The 19,008-nt window shown below is 55.4% G+C and overlaps 1 protein-coding gene across 3 annotated transcripts in view; it reads right to left on the bottom strand.

Annotated features, from left to right (window-relative positions):
• Nucleotides 1–19,008, bottom strand: part of ABCG1 (ATP binding cassette subfamily G member 1) — an 87,197-nt gene that overhangs the window by 8,331 nt on the left and 59,858 nt on the right. For 2 of the 3 annotated variants that reach the window (XM_007172701.2, XM_007172699.2), the window contains 12 exons: nt 14,843–14,960; nt 12,849–12,981; nt 10,475–10,525; nt 7,463–7,608; nt 7,179–7,302; nt 6,355–6,469; nt 4,266–4,450; nt 4,028–4,129; nt 2,888–3,056; nt 1,944–2,044; nt 1,695–1,853; nt 383–501 (listed from right to left, as the gene is read on the bottom strand). In XM_007172701.2, coding sequence (XP_007172763.2) covers nt 383–501; nt 1,695–1,853; nt 1,944–2,044; nt 2,888–3,056; nt 4,028–4,129; nt 4,266–4,450; nt 6,355–6,469; nt 7,179–7,302; nt 7,463–7,608; nt 10,475–10,525; nt 12,849–12,981; nt 14,843–14,960 — 1,522 coding nt within the window. The remainder of the gene's footprint in view (nt 1–382; nt 502–1,694; nt 1,854–1,943; nt 2,045–2,887; nt 3,057–4,027; nt 4,130–4,265; nt 4,451–6,354; nt 6,470–7,178; nt 7,303–7,462; nt 7,609–10,474; nt 10,526–12,848; nt 12,982–14,842; nt 14,961–19,008) is intronic. The other variant, XM_007172700.2, reaches the window with a different exon arrangement.

Raw genomic sequence — 19,008 nt, 5'->3', positions numbered from 1 at the left:
GAACCATCTTGTTCAAGAATATTAGGACGCCTGAAACGTGACCTGTTTTCCACTGGATTGCTTTTTAAGGTTTTATGAGTTCAGAACCTTGTTATAAGCAGTGTTTATCCCAGAGAGGAATGAAGTTCCCAAAAGGTAGAAATATGCAAGGCAGCTCTCCAAAGCATGCAGGACACAGAGCCACGACTGTGTGTGTGTGTGAGGCATGCACAACTAGGAAAAAACCAAAAGGCACCGATACTCTTTGGGTTCATGATCCAAGAAACATGCCGTCATCTAGCTGACAGCTAACAAGGGGCTTTTGTGAGCCTCTGCACGTCCCCAAGTCCCTTCCCTCTGTCGCCCTAAAGTCCCTGAGTCGTAAGGGGCCCCCGCATGTTACCTGACGTAGGAAATGTAGGACATCCACTGCAGGTAGGTGGGGATTGTGTCGAAGCTGACGAAGAATCCTGAGAAGAGGAGGACGGGGATGGCTGTGACGGGGCCCACGAAGGTTGCCACCTGAGAGGGGACACAAAGGGGACTTACTCCCATCCACCTCCTCCTCCTCAGGTGGCCCAGAGGCCACAGCCCATGTTTCTGGACAGTTGCCAGCAGCTGGGAAAGGGCCAGAGATTTCAGGACGGGTCACACCAGGGCCAGGACGGCGCAGAGAAGCACCCTGTTTGGGGAGCGAGCTGGCTGGTCTCTGGCACAGGGAGGGGCTGGGGTTTGTGCCCAGAGGCCCAGCTGGGCCCAGCAGAGGGGACAGAAGGTAATAAAGAGTAGAAACCCCACAGAGCAGGGGTAGCACGACGCTGGACATGGTTGGGAGGCAGGTACAGCATCCCAGGACCTGACGTCAGCGTGTTCCAGGGAGGAAGGGTCGGGAGCGCGATCCCCTGGGTGCTGACTGCAGCTGGCGTGGGCCGAGCACTTTCTACGGCTGTCGGCTGTGGGGTGGATGCCATCGCTATTCCCATCCACAGATGAGGGTACCGCCCAGAGGCTCTGAACACAGGAAGGAGACCATCACACGCCGGGGAGGGGGGCCTCAGAAGGCCACGGTGGTGCTGACTCCCCAGGGTTCTGGCTTTGTTCTCTAAGGGTCGGACTGGCCTGAGCACCAGGAAGCCCCAGAGGTGCAGAAACTGCAAACGCGGCGGGTTTGGCAGGTTGTGGGTGGGTGGTACCAGGCATCCAGAAGGGACACCTGGAGGGGCTCAGGAGGGTGGGAGCATGGGGTGCAAAGGGGAGCGTCTAGGGGACAGCTGAGTGGATCCCGCAGAGGCAACAAAACGTAAGCATTGAGAGCTTGGCCTCTGCGCCGGCTGTGCGACTCTGACAAAATCACGTTGCCCCTCTGGGCCTCAGTCTCCCCATCTGTGAAATGGGGAGCATTGCACGTAACTCACGGGTGTGCTTGGACTCGATGAGCTGACGTTCAGAAAGCACTGGGACCAGCACCTGTTGTGCCCCAAGCTCCACACAAGGGCACCTGCTGCTGTCAATCTGCCCATCCTGAGCAGCCAGGACCACTCGATCCCTTCCCTGGGGGGTCAATCGACCTACTGAAGCCAGTCTAGGCACTTAGGGCAGAATCAGGAGGAGGGTCACAAGGAAGGGGTGCTGAGCCCCACCAGAGCCACAGCCCTGGTCGCACGGGCCAGGGTGGAGAAGCGAGGCCTGTCCTGGGGTGCGTCCTCGGCTGGTACCTGCAGGGACGTGGAGGCGGCTCCGATCAGCAGGCCCAGAGACTGCGCCACCAGCGAGGTCATGGTGCCCAGGGCCGCGAAGAGGACGAAGCGCAGGGCGTCGGACGGCTGGGACGTCATCCAGTACACGATGCTGCAGTAGGCCACGGGGAACATGATCTGGAAACACAGGGCCTGTCACCCTCTCCTGCAAGCCGTACCTCCCTCTCCCCCGCCCCTCTTCACATCCTGCCACTGCCACTCGCGTACCTGGAAGGGCACATCGGCCATGGTCTTGGCCAGGTAGTAGGCCTTCAGGCTGTACCAGTAATTCAGGTGTTCTCGAAGAAACACTCCCATTTCCAGGGGAACTAGGGGGCGGGAAAACGGAAAGGGTCAGGCAGACGTCGCAGGGGGATCACCACCTCAAACAGGTGGTCTCCTGCCGAGCCCTCTGTAGCCCCAACCTGTCCTACACCTCCCTGTGGACCACGCAGTACTTAAAAGTACCTGAAGTTTGAATGCAAAGGTGTGGAATGATTTACCCGTCTGGAAAAACTGCCCATCGTTTTTAGAACGGAAGCGTCATGAAGGGGAGAATCCAAGTGGGGAGCATCGCTGTAGTGATGGGTGCAAATATCTACGGTTTTGCCCTTATTTTCACTGAGCAACTGTAACCATGTGATTCCCTTCCTGGACAAGACCTCGCAAGCTGCTCTTGGAAATTCAGGGCAATTTAAGGAGGAGGCATTGCCGGGAGGGGGTGTTTAGGCTGGAGAGCTGGTGAAGCAACAGCTTTCTACACTGTCTCCCTGAAGTGGCCAAGGGCAGCCAACTTTGCAAATAGTCTAGAATCGCATGGAAATCCACCTAGAATAGCTTTACCCACTCAAACTTGGCCGCACCAGGGCTGTCTTAACTGAACAAGGTAATGCTCACGCAGTAGTGTTTAAGGGGACCCTGATTAGAAAACCTTTTAGAAATGTCTCATCAGCCTTCCACCAGGCTTACAAGTCTTCCTAGTGGTTCATTCCTTTGGCTTAAATATGGCATGTATTTTCTTGTCTAACAGAAAATACAATAATACCTACATCTGTCAGCAAAGAAAATGGTAGTTAAAAACGTAAGATGCTATGTGTTCATGGCCAAGCAAGCCATGACCTCAGTGGCAGATAAGGAGGGAGAGGTGGGCGTGGGGTCCGCCAGGCACTCACACGTGAGGACGGTGGGCATGAGGGCTGCGAACATGAGGAAGAGCATGGAGAAGAAAAGGAAGCCGGAGTTGCTCAGGACCTTCTTGGCCTCGTTCCCGATCCCCAAGTAGAGCAGCCCAATGAGGAGGCCGATGCCAATGTGGGAGGTGATCCGCAGGTGCGTCAGGACCTGGGGGCAGATGCGGTTCACACTCAGGTGTGCGGAAGCTCGAAGGTGGACGGTGAAAGAACAAGGCGGCCAAGGCCCCCCGAGGCAGCGGCCGAGGCTGATCACAAGCTCTGTCCTGCCCCTTCCCCCCACGAAACAAGCCCCCGACCCTAAACCAGCTCGCGTGCACGCACACACACACACACACACACACACACACATGCACGCATGGCAGCATTTTACTGCTGTTAAAACAGTAGGAATTGCTATCCTTTGTGAAATCCCCTTCCAAAGTGGCAAACCAGGGAGGGCAGTGTACCTTCAGAGGGGAGGGCAAAGGACAACGATGGTGGTGAAGGGGGCAAAGAATGGATACATGACAGGCCCGCCCGTGCAGAGCCCCGCCTGGTGGCTACCAGCCCCTACGTCTTTCGAACTGGGTCCCAGAGGGCCCTGGGCACTCAGCCCCCTACACAGGTTGTCAGATCATCCACTCGAAAGGGTGGATATTGTCATGGTTCCCAGTCCTTCACCAACTCCTTCCTGTAAGTGTCTGCACAACCCGCCATGCCCTGTGTCGGGCGGAGCTTTCCGGAGGGAGGAACACACCTCCCGATGTCAGCCTTGGCCAACGGCATGTGAGCACCAGTGACCGTTTCCCTCCAGGAGCCAGAGCTGTAAGGGCTGCCATTTGGTTTCTCCTGCACTTTCCCTCTGCCATGTTCCAGAAAGGAGCCGGTCCTCTATTCTGGATCCCAGGACGAGAAGACTCGTGGGGCAAGGCCATGACCCACAACACGCTACACGAACCAGACATAAGTATTTACTGTCCCAGCCACTAGCATCTGGGGAGTGTTTGTTACTGCTGCTTCACAGGGAGCTGACAGATGCAGATGGAAGAAGAACAGTCTGAAAGTGCAAGCAGGATGAACCAACCCGAAAATGACCCTACAGCTTCCTTTGCCACGGAGAGTACTGCAGAACCACCTTACCGAATCCCTCATGATGCTGAGGAAAGTCCTTTTGAAGAGGATGCAGAACTGGGTGAGGCAGCTGGCAGAGAAGCTGTGACAGCCTTCCATGGAAGTGGAGTCCTGAGGACACACCAAGGAGGGAGGAGGGGTGAGACCCCAGCCCTGGGGCGCCTCCCCTCTCGGCTAAGAAAAGTTCTCACGCAGCGGGCGCACGAGGGGGCGTGCAGCGCTGCTGGGGGCTGGGGCTTTGCATTACCTTTCTCCACCCCTTCAATCGTTTTGCCTGCTTTACCTCTTCAGAGGGCCGGTGCCAAAGAAAAGGGTTCACCTCGCCATCACCTCCGGGCTCTCTCCTGTACTCAGAGTCACACATGCCCTCCCGGACGGCTCTCACCAGGCGGCCGTTCTGATCGCCATATTCACCGGACGCGACTTCCATGACTGCACCATGAGACACAGACAAGGTCACCCTAGGCATCGCTCATGTGAACGATGGGCCGCTTTGCTTTGCAACAAAATCATTCATCTAGCAGGAATATTTTTAACTGATTATGTAGATGCTGTGTGATGATGCTAATGATATGATAAAAACCATTTAGTGACCAACGTTCTTTTTGCTCTAATCGCCCAGCAAGGCCATTTATCACGTCAGGAGCCTGAAAACGCAAATCTGGATTGTGATGTCGGAGAGCCCGGGAAGTCACGAGCTCCTGCATCTGTTAACTTATTCATCTGTCCAATATGTACTGAGTGCCGGCCACGGGCATTCAAGCACCAGGGTTGGAGCTGGGAGGAGAGCATAAGGGAGCAGGATTCCTGCTGGGAAGGCAGTTCCCAGGGCGGGGGTGAGTGATGGGCGCTGTGGCAGCTCTCTGGGACCAAGGAGAAGTGCCGGGGGTCCTGAGGGAGGTGCGCTCGGCTTCCTGGGGACGTTGAGATCATGGACCACCGGCCCCACCTCCCAGATCCCCAGGGACCATCTCCTCCGCCTTCCCTCCTTGGCCCCGGTGTCACGCCTCTGCACCCCAAACTGTCCAAGACCCCACGCTGCTCCTGCTCTCCTGGGTCCACACGCCCCCTGGCGACCGCTGCTCCTGCTGTCCTCCCACCTGCCCTCTCCTCTCCCCCATCCTGTCCCTCCTGGTGTGGGTCCCAACCCCTCACCTGAATAAGATTCTTGCTAATACAAAGCCCCCAGGGACCCCCTCTGGAAAAACCAGCCGTCTGTTTCCTGAGCCAGGGTGGCTAAGCCGTCCTCCATCTGGTCACACACCAGGAGAGGCTGTCCTCACCAGAACCTCACGATCGATGACACCAAACGAGCCAGCACTGACCACTCTGCTGGTCACTCACACCCGCCACCCTCCAAAGGGCCACTCTCTCCTCATGTCTCCCCCTCTTCTCAGGTGTGATAACTGAGGAGCTAGAAGCCACCAGAAGGGCACACCTTCCCCTTCTTGGGCCCCCCTTGCAGTCCCATGTGCCCTGTTCCTTCTCCCGTCATCCTTCTCTCCAGGTTCTCACCTCTTCGCAGGTCACGGACCTCACTGCCCTTCCCTGTTCAGCGGCACCTGTCCCCAACCGTCCTCTCTCCTGAACGACTGTGCAGCTACCAACCTGATCCATCCCCGCCTTTAAAGATGCTCAAGCCTCCTCCCCCTCTCCCCGGGCCCTCATGTCCTTCCAGCTCACGGCACTCTGGTTCTGCTTCATCAGAGCCCCCTTCTTTTAAGAGAGAAGCGTTTCTCAGCAACAGCGGCTTGTGGAACACTATTTGGGAGATGACATGTAGAGAATGCGGGGTCTGGATGCTTGAGCGTAAAACAACTGAGTGAGAAAGGCTGGTGACCAGGAGACCAAGGAGGTGGAGCCCATAAATCACAAGCTGCAAAGCACGGAAGCGCCAGCCTCAGGACCTCCGAGTCAGGAGGGGCAACTCGGACCACTAGCCTGGTCTCTGGACTCCCATGGTCACATTTTTTGTTCGGTTTGGTCAAAATTCGAATCAGCATTTTAACATCTCTGTTAAGGGTTTTTCTCTAAGGTTATTTCTTTTCAGAAATAACTTTCTTTAGACTAGAAACATTACAGAGTAAAGTATGCGGAAATATTTCTCCTAACAATAGATCCCTTGTTGTAGTTCCCAGGTATTTTATCTGGAGGAAACAAAACCTCTTTTGACTTGGTCTTAAAAGTTCTACCTCAGGATGGCACTTGAGCTATCTGTGGAATATTCAAGTATTCAAGTAATTCTTGATTTGGAGGCTTCAGGTAAAAGCGGAAACCCACCAAGAATAAAAAAGACCCCCTTTCTTTTCTTTCCGGCTGGCCAAGGCTCTACTTACCAAAATCAGCCGGGTTGTGGTAGGTTGGGCAATTCAGACCTAAATCCTTCAAATACGGTACAAGATTTGAGACTTTTCCCCGGTACACACACTGTCCTTGACTGAGGACATAAAGCTGGAAAAGAGTAAGGAGAAGGGAAACATCAACTCCGCCTTCCTCTGTAAAGCAAGAGAAACTCTCAATCCATCCATCCATCCATCCATCCACCCAACCACCCATACATTCATCCAGCCATTCATCCACCCATCCATCAATCCATCAATTTCTCTCTCAGGAGAGCTTTATGTTACCTCCCAAGGACTCAAAGTTCAAAGGGAAATCCATGATAAATCAGGGAAGACAGAGGATATCATACGACCAGGAATTATTATTATGTTGCTTTTTTCCCTTCATGCTAACCACCTGCTTAGGAAAGATTTTGGAGCTATACACATTTCATTCCTTGGGACATTTCTTTTGCTTATGATAATATCAAAACCTAAGATTTATAAAAGAGATGATATTGTCCAAATATCACAACCTGCTATCTAATTCTGTATGGCAAGTACTCCCCCACTGTCACCAGGGGGTGGGGAAGGAAGCCTCAGTAATGTCAGTGACTCGCCCAAGACCCCGTAGCCGGACACCAGCCCCAGAGAGAGGATACTGGCCAACTCTTCCTACCCACTCCGGTCCTGCCACCTGAGCTGCTTATGGAGCCAAAATCTTAAGAAACATAACACTTAAAGCCAATCAGAAATGAAGACACCGCAATGAACTAAGGGGAAGCCGTGAGTACCGGGATTTGGTTTCACTTGGGCTGATCACAGCAAGGCCTACGTACCTGGTCGAACAGCTCGAAGAGCTTGGCGCTGGGCTGGTGGATGGTGCAGATGATGGACCGCCCGCCCTGGGCCAGCCCCTTCATCAGGGAGACCACCTGGAAGCAGGAGGTGCTGTCCAGGCCGCTGCAAGGCAAGGGGCACCGTGAGACGCCTGCGGTCCCCAGCCAGACCCCGCGTTCAGAGTGTCCCGGCTGGGTCTGCGCAGGGAGGGGAGGGGATTCAGGAGGTATCCCCTCCTGCCGGCAGGGAGGGCAGGGGTCCTGCCTCCATGGCTCCTGCTTACCTGGTGGGCTCATCGAAGAACATGACCGGAGGGTTGTTCACCAGCTCCAGCGCGATGGCCAGGCGCTTCCTCTGGCCGCCCGAGAGGCTGCCGGTCCGCGTGTTGGTGCAAGACAGCAGGCCCAGGGCCGTCAGGATCTCCTTGACCTGGGGGACAGTGGAGCCAGAGTGGCGTCAGGGATCACCTGCCCCCCTAGCCGCCTACAGAGCCCACATGGAACCCCCAGCTGCCTCCCCAAGCCCACTCGCCTCCCCAAGCCCACTCGCCTCCCCAAGCCCACTCGCACGCCTGCCCTTGGCCAAGGCAGCAGACGCTCGGCAAGCGTGAGCCCAGGAGGCTGAGAGGCAGTGCTGGGGCCAGGCCGTCCCGGGCTGGAGTCCTGGTCCTGCCCCCTGCCGGTCACCTGTCAAGTCCCTTCACTTGTAAGCCCCGCTCAGGGCCCGGGTCAGGGAAGATGTTGGATAAACACTGCAGAAAATGTGGATCAGTGAACACATAGGTGGACGAGTGACCAGGTGTCTGACCAGCACAAAGGGGAGGGCCTCCCTGATGGTTTGATGTAATACAGTAAGTCCCCTACATATGAACCTTCAAGTTGCGAACTTTCAAAGATGCGAACGTGTCCCTGCGTGCCAGCTGTTACACTGTACTACGGTACTTTTCAAGGTACTGTACTGTGATATCTAAAATGTTTTATTTTTTGTGTGTGTTTGTTTTTTATGTATTATTTGTGTGAAAAGTACTATAAACCTATTACAGTACAGTACCATATAGCCGATCGTGTTAGTTGGGTCCCTAGGCTAACTTTGTCTGACTTATGAACAGATTGGACTTACGAACGTGCTCTCGGAACAGAACTCGTTTGTAAGTAGGGGACTCAGCGCAGCGGATAAGATGCTTGGCACACAGTAAGCATTTACTCGAAGGCAGCTATTAGTGACACTGTTACTAGCGTACACAGCTCCTGTAGGCACAATCACGCAGGCCGGGCCTCTCGGAAAGAAGGGGTGAAGCCCCTTTCACACTTGTAAACAGGCAAAGAAGGTCTCTGATTCAGCAGCAAGCCGAGGAAACTGCTTGAAGCTGCCCCCACCTCCCTCAGCGGCCCTGCCGATGCCACCCTGGAAGCAGCCTGGGCACCAAGATATAAACAGCCCGCTGCGCACTGAGCCCTCCCCAGCTGCTCCCGGTCATTGATGTGGTATCGACGCGGGGAGCAGGAAGGTCAGCGGACTTCGGTGCAGGCTGTGGCGTGGGTTTCCGCCGCAGTGTTCAGTGTTCAGGGTCCATCCCGGCATCTTCCCAGGGCAGCGGCCCTCCCTGCCTCCAACTCCAGGTTCACCTCTCGGGGGACAGCCTGCCACGGAGGCCCTGCCAGCATTCACTGGGCCATCGTCCCAGCTCCTGGCAGCAGCGGGGGGACCCCAGTCCGGCGGCTTCTCTGGGGAGATGAGGTCATCCAAAAGGAGAAGAAACTCACAAGGAAGAAAATTTCCACCCCAGCTCTTGAATTACTTGCATGGTCAGGACAAAATGTGGCTTTGGTGACGGGAAGAGCCAGGGGATAGCGGTTCCACGGGCCGGGAAGCAGGCGGGTCAGACAGATCTGGGTTTGAATCCTGCTTGGCCTCTCCCTAACCCAGCTCCACTGCCTCTTCCCCGGAAGGCAGGTCAGCGCGGTCACCCAGAAAAGGCCATCTTTCAGGCACACTTTCCCTCGCGTGGACCGTCCGCTGGCCTTCCCAGGACAACACGGCTCCAGCGGTCCCCGGGAACCCAGGCGGAAGGTGCAGAACGAAGACCACATCCCCACCTGCCCTCAGCCCCACCGGAAGGATGCTGGAGGTGGAGGTCAAGGTAAGCTCCTCCCGTTTCCGCCCTGTGCCGGCCTCTGGTCCCGGGTTCTCAAGAGTGATGCCCTGAAGCCTGGTTTTGTTTTAAAATTAATCAGAAAGAACAATGTTCCGGCCTTGGGAGAACTGAGGAAGGCTCCTCGCTGGGGGTTCTTGAGGGTTGAGGCTGCTTTTCTGGGAAATGAGGGAGGTGTGCAACATTCTACCACCTGCTGGAACATTCCATTCTACTGTGTTTCCTCGAGAAGTAAACAACCAGGACCTAGGTACACACAGGGGCTGGAGGGAAATGAGTCAGGGCAAGCCCTCAGCAGCAGACCTCTGCTTAGACAGTCACACAGTCCCGCTGATGGGCTCTGGGGTGGGGCAGGCCCCGCTGAGGACCGGGAGGAGGGGTCAGCCCAGCCGAGCTGGGAGCTTCCGGTGGGAAGCGTGCGCAGATGCCCTGCGGGGATGCTCCCGGCCTCGTTCAGTATAGCGGCAGAGCCCTCTGCAGAGAAGTACAGGGTTAGGGTTGAGTTCCCTTAGACGATGCGTAAACGTGAAGGGATTTGTAAATATAAACCAGGCCTCCCCACTAAGTCGGGGCTTCTGGCGCTCCCTGCGGGGTCTGCTTACCCAACCCCCTCGTGCTCCCTGGGGTTTTAGGGAAGCAGAAACAAGCAATGAAAAGGATTAGGAGATCTCCATCATCCCAGAAACTTGTCTGTGTTATTTTTAAAAGGCTGGTTGATAACACGTAAGAACCCAATTTCTTCTTGCAAATGTGTCGGGGTGGACTCTGGTTATTTTTAAATGAATGATTAAGCATCTTCATTGTTGGTGTTGTATAAAAAAAAAAACAAAAAACAATGGAGCATAACATGTATTAAACACTGAAAGGGCCGAGCGCTGGGTCTAACCCTGAGGCTGGGTCCTCAGGCCGGTGTCCTGCACATCCTCACTGCGTCCATGTGTCTGCGTCTGAGAGCCTCTGGCGGCGTGGTCACTCCGGGTGTATGCCAGCCCAGGCGCACACCGCGATGCCACCGTCACCCACACGAGGACAGCCGGGGCCAAGCCACAAACTCAACCAGCCCCCAAAGGCCCCTCCACGCGTGTGTGCTGAGTGGATTTCATGCAATTCTGGACCACCTGTGGCCTAAGCAAACACACTTACCATCTCCCTTCTGCCTTTGTCCTTCTCCTGGAGTTTCAGATGTGCAGACACCTGCAGGGGATGAAGGCAACAGAGTGGAATCAGAACAGGTGGCCGGCAACAGGACAAACTCACTCAGCGACCACAGGCCCAGTGCCCCAGGGGCTGAGCCGCCAGATGACGGAGGAAATCCTCTGAGGTCTGGGCTTCCAAGCTTCCTTGGTTAACTAAGGTAGGTCCAGGAGAGCAGTGAAGCCTGGGATGCACCCTGTTACCTCAGGGGATTCTGTGCTGTGCCCCGAGGGAAGTTAGATGTGGGCAATTGAGAGATGAGGAATCCCCAGGCATCGAGGGCTTGAAGCCAACTGGTGCATATTCAGGAATTTCACAAGCCACCTGCTAAACCACTGATAGCTTATAATTATCCATAGCGGAGTATTTATGCCACAGAAATTGGCAAGTGGTACATGTAAGAACTCCAGTTTTGTTGTTGCTGTTGTTTTGTTTTGTGTTGTCTTGTTTTGTTTGAGATCCTGCCTGCTAGCACACCATGGGGCCCCTGACCCTGCTTGGTGAAACCCTGAGTAACCATCACCATGCCCAGCATCAGCCTTGGTTCTTCTCTGCCAATGCCTGTGACCTTGGGAAGCAAGAACCCTGGCTTCCTCATCAGCACAGTGGTGAGGTTAGAACCTGCCCACCCGGTGAGCTAGTAAGGTTGTCCCAAGGCTCCATGAGAGACTAAGATGCAGGGGCGAGGGGCCAAAGGGCCATGGTCCCAGAGTCAGACAGGGCCAGCCGCTGGCCATGTGACACCAAGTGTCACATCTTGGCTTGCCTGGTGGTGGCGGGTCAGAAGCAGCACATGGAAATGTACCCCCAATGGCTGGTGGCCAATATCATCCCTCCACGTGGCACAGGACCTTGCAGAGCGAAAGGTACCCTTTTTCTCATTAACTCAGGTTAACTGTATTTATCAAAGGAATCGTGAAATTCTCAAAATCAAAATCTAATTGATTTTAACTCTGAAAAATAAATGGATTTCACAGCAGAGCCTGGTGACAGGTTGGGGGAGGATGGAGGTGACAGCAGGAGTCACCAATCTTGTGTGCAAAAGAAAGCAGTGATTGAGCTGGAAATCAAAGTGAAGTTTCTCAAACAAGTAACCAAGGACTTCATGCAGTAACTCTGACAAGCCAAACTCTGGTCACCCCAGATGAAGGTGAAGCAGCGATTAAGGAATCCACAGGGTCGGTAGAAACCTTGTATTTCCTAACTTTACCACCCTATTTTCAAATGCCTCCTGAGCTCCCTGTGCCCCCATCAGTATGCCCACTTGGAGGCCAGAGAAGCTACATGGTCGGGGTGCCCGGCGCTCATGGCTGCTGGGGGAGCCCGTTAGAGGGCAGATCACGTACCCGACACCTTCCCTGCTTCTCTTTGCTCAGCTAAGGATCTCCTGGAATTGCCCTTCGGACAAGATGTGACCCCAGAGAGAGGAAGCCTTGCCCCATCCGAGTCAAGAGCGCAGGGCAACACTTCGCCCGTAGTAGCCCAACAGGAATGCCCATCTACTGCCCAAGTACAAGGCAGACCAGCTGGGAAGGTCCCAAACGTGCCAGGAGAGGCCTGGAGGTCAGGCACCGCCTCGTGTCGTGGACGAGGCAGCAGAACAGCAGGCAGCCCCGGGCACACACGCTCCGTGATGGACAAGGGCGGCCCCCTGACCTTCCCATCTCCTCTGGCTGGGAGGCTCTCTAGTGGCTCCCGTGGCCCACGGTGGGTCAGCGTGGCCCCTGTCCACCTGGCACTTGGCTGGGTCACGGTCTGTCCAAAGAGCACAGCTGGGCCAGCCCATCCTGGACCACACTGTACAGGACGCCCGGGCTAACTGCTAAACTCTCGGAGCGCCCTTGCTCGTGTGCTTTTGCAGGATTACACGTCTGATGACTGTGCCGGGCTGTGAAGGTGAAGGCCTGGGACCCAACCGGTGTGCAGCAAACTCTGGTTTCACCCCCACCTGGCGGGCAGGTGAGTCAGAGGACGAGACCCTTGGGGCCCTAACCCAGGCACCAGACTGCCTGGAACTTGGGCCCAAAGCCACAGAACCCTGATGAGAAGGGAAGAGCCTCAGCTGGGGCACGGGACTGTGGTCACCCTGCAGGCGGTCCTCCCATCAGCCAGGTTAATAACCTTCTCAGAAACCTGACCTCGATTTTGTCACCAAGGGTCTACAGAACCCAGGGCCTTGAGGGGTTGCCTTGGGCAAAGCTGTCCAAATAGCACACCCGGTGCCAGGACTCCGTGTGAGGGAAGGGTGCTGGGCACCGCGCTGTCTCATGCGAGGAGAGAGGGGGGCGGCCAGGTGAGGGACTGCAAGCCCCAGGACGCTCACCATCATGGCCTCCTGCACGGTCAGGTGTGGCAGCAGCATGTCGTCCTGCATGATGTAACAGGACACCTTCCGGAAGCAGCGTAGGTCCCGCGGGAGGCCGTTGATGAGGACCTCGCCCTTCATACCAGTCTCCCTGCAAGGCCAGCAAGAGCATGTGTCAGCCCGATCCCTCCTGCACCTCTTCCTCCTCCTCTTCCAGGGCCTGGGGAGGGGAGAGAGGACGGCCTCCCCCCAGCATCTTCTGACTGGACCAGTAGGGACACCAAGCCAGGCAGGGACGGGAGGCCCAGAACAGCACCAGAACTCAGAGGAGGGAACTGCACGAATAAAACACTCAGCGTGGAAAGGGAGAGGCAAGCGTGGGGCCTCTCTGGGATAGCACATTCGTAACAGGTGCCGGTGGACCAGACCAATGGAGATACACATGGACACTCCTACACGCAGCCACGAGGTCCCACGCACACCTCTGGTTTTGCAGGGTTTTATAAGGTGGGTGTATGGACAATCCTGTGTGTAGCAGAGGCTACACCAACCGCCCCGAAGGCCCCAGAGGCCAAGAATCTTCAGTCTGGGGTGTGGCCACTACATCAGAACCAGTTCCTGGGGGTTGCACGACTATGACGCTGATTGGGAGGACCACTGCAGGCCCCCTGGGCTCAGGCGGCTCAAAGAGGAGGGGGTCTGCGCCCTGAGCCTCCTCAGCCAAGCGATGGGAAGTTGTTCTCTCTGACCACAGTGGAGGCGGGGCATGCTATGTGTACTGTGGGGACGGAAGGGCACGGCCCCGCCAGCCACGCTCACTCCCTCACCCACAGACCCACTGGGCATCGCTGTGGCCCGACGCTCTTCTGGGTGCATCATCTCAGCCCAGGGACACAGTGGGAGCCATGGGCATCCTACTAAGGATCCCTTTGTTTCAGCCCTGCCTCCTCCATGAACAGAAACACAGAGGGTCTGTGGAGACCAGTGCAGTTATATCTGGTCTCCAACGTCCTCCAGCCCACTGCTGTGACCGTGGGCCCTGTGGTGGGCCCCTTCTTTCCTCCAGGGAATGGGTGGGATCAACTGGCGTTCCAGGGACCCAGGCTGGGAGCTCAGTTGTCTCCAGGTTGCCACCTGTGGTTCCAGGACGGCCACGTGCCGCGCAGGTTGGACAGCAGCTGAGGGTGTGCGATGAGCTGAGAAACGGCTGCTCCCACCAAACAGAAGCTACGCTCCCCTCCCGTGTCCCCAGCGTGACGCTGGGTGTTGGAAGTTTGGCTCTCACCTTTAGAAGTGAATACAACAGACAGGAATCTGCCATAAGTGAGACTTTTAAAAATCCTAATCTTCATCTTTAAAGACTAATTCAGAAGTCCTAAGGAAGGGGGGGTGCGGAATTTATCTTTCTTTGCCAGGAAATGAAGTTATTTTTAAAATGTATTTGCTGAAGTAGCAAATGGAAGCCATGAGATCTGAAGAGAACTGGCTTTAAGAGAGCGTTTTGTTAACACTTCTGAAGATTCAGTTTTCAAATCATTCTTACATGAATGTCACCGGACAGGATGTCGAGAGCTGTGGTTTCCAAACGTCGGAGCAGCTAACATGGCCACAAGCAAGAGTCGCGTGAGCTCTGGGCCCCAGCCTGACGCTGCTGCTTTTCTTCTGAAAATGGCTCATCTTACCTTTGACCTTCATTCGTACTCGTCTCAGCGTTCTCCTGCCGTCCCCCTCCCCAGCCTGGACCCCTCCATTACTTCCTGTCCCGTAGGGCCCGGCCCTTCTGCCCCAGGACCTCCCTCTCCTGAGCACAGCGTCCACCAGGTGACAACCAGCAGGTGCTGCCTTCTGATGCCCCCAAGGCCGGAGCTCTGTTCCCTTCCCAGATTCCAAAGCCTCTTAATGTGAGACACCCCTCAGGCTTCCCGGGAGCCTGCCCAGAGCCTTAAGAAGTGACGGGATGGACCATTCATACTGCTGGCCCCTGGCTGACCGCTGGGCGAGGGTCTGCTCACCTGTATCCGGCCAGGATGTTCATGAACGTGGACTTCCCAGCCCCGGAAGGGCCCATGATGGCCACCAGCTCTCCACTGTTGAACTTTCCAGAAATTCCTTTCAGAAGGGTCTTGTATCCTGTGAAAAGCAGATCACATTCATTTGCAAACCAGGACTCACTGGTTTTGCCCCCAGTACCGCAGAGGCAAACACGCAGTACACTTGGCTGCAGAACCAAGGCCAAAGGCAAGGTTTTTCACACCATGGTTCAGCGGTCCCCAACCTTTTTGGCACCAGGGACTGGTTTCGTGGGCGACAATTTTTCCACGGATGGCGGGGGAGATGGTTTCGGGATGATTCAAGCGCATTCCATTTATTGTGCACTTTATTTCTATTATTATTACAGTGTAATATACAGAGAAATAATTATACAGCTCACCACAATGCAGAATCAGTGGGAGGCCTGAGCTTGTTTTCCTGCAGCTAGAGGGTCCCATCTGGGGGTGATGGGAGACAGTGACACCCGAAGTGTGTTGCTATGTTCAGTCTACTCCATAAGACGCAGCTTGATTGTCACTTGCCACTCACTGATGGGGTTTTGATATTGAGTCTTCAAGCAATTGATTTATTATGATCTGTGTGCAGTGAAACCTCTCTGCTAATCATAATCTGTATTTGCAGCCACTCCCCAGCGCTAGCATTACCGCCTCAGCTCCCCCTCAGATCATCAGGCATTAGATTCTCATAAGGAGCGTGCAACCTAGGTCCCTCGCATGCGCAGTTCACAGCAGGGTTCGCACTCCTATGAGAATCTAACGCTGCAGCTGGTCTGACAGGAGGCGGAGCTCAGGCAGTAACATGAGCCATGGGGAGCAGCTGTAAATACAGATGAAACTTCGCTCGCTCCCCCGCTGCTCACCTCCTGCTGTGCGGCCTGGCTGGGGGGCGGGGTTGGGGACCCCTGCCATAATATTTATGAAAATGCTGAGTTCTGGGCAAGAAAATGGACCTCAGGTCTTTTGGATGTCTCTGCCTACTTCCTCGATTGCATGTCATGGGTGTATCAGTGATAAGTACCAGTGCACGTACAACGCTTTAGAGTTTACAAAGCCCTTTCGTGGACATCGTCTAGGGTACGAGGACTCCACCATTCTCATTTCGGATTGAGGAACTGGATGTCCAGTGGGCCTGGGCGACTTGTCTAGGACCCCAGAGCCAGTGTGAACAGATCCTAACCCAGGGCTGCACCACCCACCTCAATGGTCAACTCATGCCTTTATCAATTAAGTGATTAATTTATTATTTCATGTATGAATGTTCTATTTCTCATCTCTACCGGTATAAATTATTTGTATAGAATTTATTCACAAATCATTACTTTATAATTAAATGACTCATATATTAATAATTCATTAAGAATTAAAAGTTTATCATTTTGCAGTTGCATCACATTTCTTTGGACTTTCTGCCAAAACTCCATCCGAGAGATTTTTGAAAGGAAAAAAAAACTACACATGCCAGACGGAGTCACATTACTTTTTCTCAAGCAGACTGCTCAAATGAGCTACAAAGAATCAAATAGAAGCAACTGGATTCATCTAAAGGCTCCTAATTCCAAAACATTTTTCAGGGACTTCCCTGGCGGTCCAGTGGTTAAGACTCTGCACTTCCACTGCAGGGGGCACGGGTTCGATGCCTGGTTGGGGAACTAACATCCCGCATGCTGTGCGGCGCAGTCAATAAAATAAAGTAAAAATTAAATTAAAAAAAGAAGAAACACTTCTCAGTCCCTGAGAAACGTTCCAAGGACATACCCTTAAATGATCAGAATCGGGCAAAAGCGGTACTTTGGCTTCCCACGCAGAGCTGAAAGGCGCCTGATGAGGAAAGGGCCTGTGGAGCCCTTGACTGAGCCCTGGTCTTGGGCTCTGCACCTAGTCGCTCCCTGGACCCCCAAACCTGTGTGTCTACTCGAGCCCCAGCCTGGGTCTGGGGAGTCTCCTCCCAGCCGCCTCTCGTCTTTCACAGATGGGACACCCTAAACACCCAGCCTGTCACCAGCTGCCTCCCTGATCTGGATGGCAAGTCCCTGAGGACCTTTCAATCAGGCAGAGAGAAGCGGAAGCAAAAGGCAGGAAGCACGCGGCCCCGCGAGCTGACTCGTTACGGGGGGCGGTGGTCACCCCCGGCTGGGGGGTAAGGGGCCGTGGAGCAGACGGACGGGGGCAGGGGGGCCTGGGGGAGCAGCTCAGGACCACACGTGAGTCACACTCCTACCCCCGGGACGTGGGTGATGGCAGGTGAGCAAACACACGGCAGGGGAGCCAAAGGAGACCAGGGTTGGGGGTCGGGGACCCTGAAAGATCATGTCTGCCACGTGGTGGACAGATGGAGGGAAGAGCTGGGGGACAGCAGGGCCCCCTCCTCTGCAGGGCCAAGCCCCAGCGTGGGCTCCTCATGGGATGGAGCTCTGCGGAGGGGGGCCAGGTGCTCCGGCCCCGGGCCTAGGGGACCTGTGTGACATCGCTGAGGGAGCAGTAATGCCGGGCATCTGCTCATTACTGGCCTCCTGGGGGTGCAGGCGGCATCGGGGTTACTCCAGAGCAAACCTTCCTTTAGGCTGTTCTTCCCCTAGTTCAGAGCCGATCCCCGGCTGGTCCCCTGGCAACCGGGAGCCGCCCGGTTAGGGAAACGGATGGCTGAGGTGACCACTGGCCACTTAGAGGCCACATGCAGCCTGCCCCTGGGTCATGACGCCTGAGGACAGCCTCACCTTGGGGATCTGAGGGGTCCCTTCCCTCCAGCGGGGCCCATGGCTGCTGCTCTCACTGTGACCCGTGGTGTTGGCGTCCACACGGGGGCACCGGATAGTAACACTGCCAGGGAGCTCCCACAGGCTGTGACACCCACGGCCAGGACGCCAGGAACAGACATGGGTCTGGGAGGTGGGGGAGCGTCAGGCCTTTCAGGGGACAAGGCAGGCAGACCGGGGTTATAGACCACGGTTTTGTCATTTACAGCCAGCAAACTGGAGTCGGGGGTCTGGCTGTGGACCCCAGAGCTAAAGTGATACACGTGGAGCCAAGCGAGTTACCGGCCCCCCAGCTCTTGCTCTGGAGGGGCGTGGGCTCCCAGGGGGACGCGGAGCAACGGGCAGGGAGTATGTGTGACGTGATGCAAGGCCGGCCAGCTGAGAAGCGTCCTCACGTGCAGCTCCCCCTCTCGGGCGGAGTTTCTCTAATATCACAAACCTGTTTTTCTTTTAAAACGACAGACTTGCATTTGGGATTGAAGAATCTCTAAAGTGGCACTGGACTCAGAAGTCCAGAAGGTGTCCGTCCACCTGTGTCCTCCCGGACGCACAGAGATGGGGCGAGGAGACAGTGCACGCTCTGAAGCAGGCTGAGGGCCCGGGAGCTGGTCAGGGGCTCTCTCGTTGGAGCTGAGTTTGTGAACACGGGGGCATCCCTGTGTTCATGTAAGGAGATCGTCCTTCACTGCAGAGCCTCGCGGCCTGTCCCCTTATAGAAATAGGAAATGGAGATGTTCCGCCCCCCCAGCCCTACTTTCCCGCCATAAGCTCTGCTCAGCCTAGTTCTTGGCATAATGGATAAGCCGCCTCCTCTGTGTGCTGCGGGCGCTTGTTTACACGGGTGCTGGTCCTGGGCTGCTCTCCTGGTCCGGACAGTGAGCCCTCGGGATCTAAAGCACGGAAACCTCCTGAGAGGCAGGGCCACGAATGCCCATCAGTCAGTTTGTCTCATAGCCCCCGATGCTTCACATCTAGGGAATGTTGAGAGGGGTCTTCCTGGGGAAGAGGACAAAAGTAAAGTGTGATGTTTGGGTCTGGCTGAAAGACCAGTCGCACCCGGACATTTGGAGGAAATACTATTGTTGGAAGGGTGGCTAGAGCAGGTACCCAGCACACGGGAGGACCATGCGTCTGAGGGCGAAGAGAGGCCCGATGCAGAGGAGCAGACGTGGCTGAGAATCCTCGCGGCCCCACTGGCCCTAAGGGGAGCCCAAGGACCACCTCGCCTGGTTCGTCTTTGGTGTTCAAGAATAGTCTGTGAGAAGCAAGATCCGCTTTCCAGAGTTCTGCTTTACAAATGCCCTTGCTACGCACCGCGTGTTTTGTAAGGGGAGCGACAGACATGCCACAGCATTTCAAACTATCCCACGGATC

Source organism: Balaenoptera acutorostrata, chromosome 4 (assembly GCF_949987535.1).
Source record: "Balaenoptera acutorostrata chromosome 4, mBalAcu1.1, whole genome shotgun sequence".
Classification (NCBI taxonomy): Eukaryota; Metazoa; Chordata; class Mammalia; order Artiodactyla; family Balaenopteridae; genus Balaenoptera; species Balaenoptera acutorostrata.
Note: the sequence above shows the minus strand (reverse complement) of the source record. Positions and strands in the feature narration are given on the sequence as shown.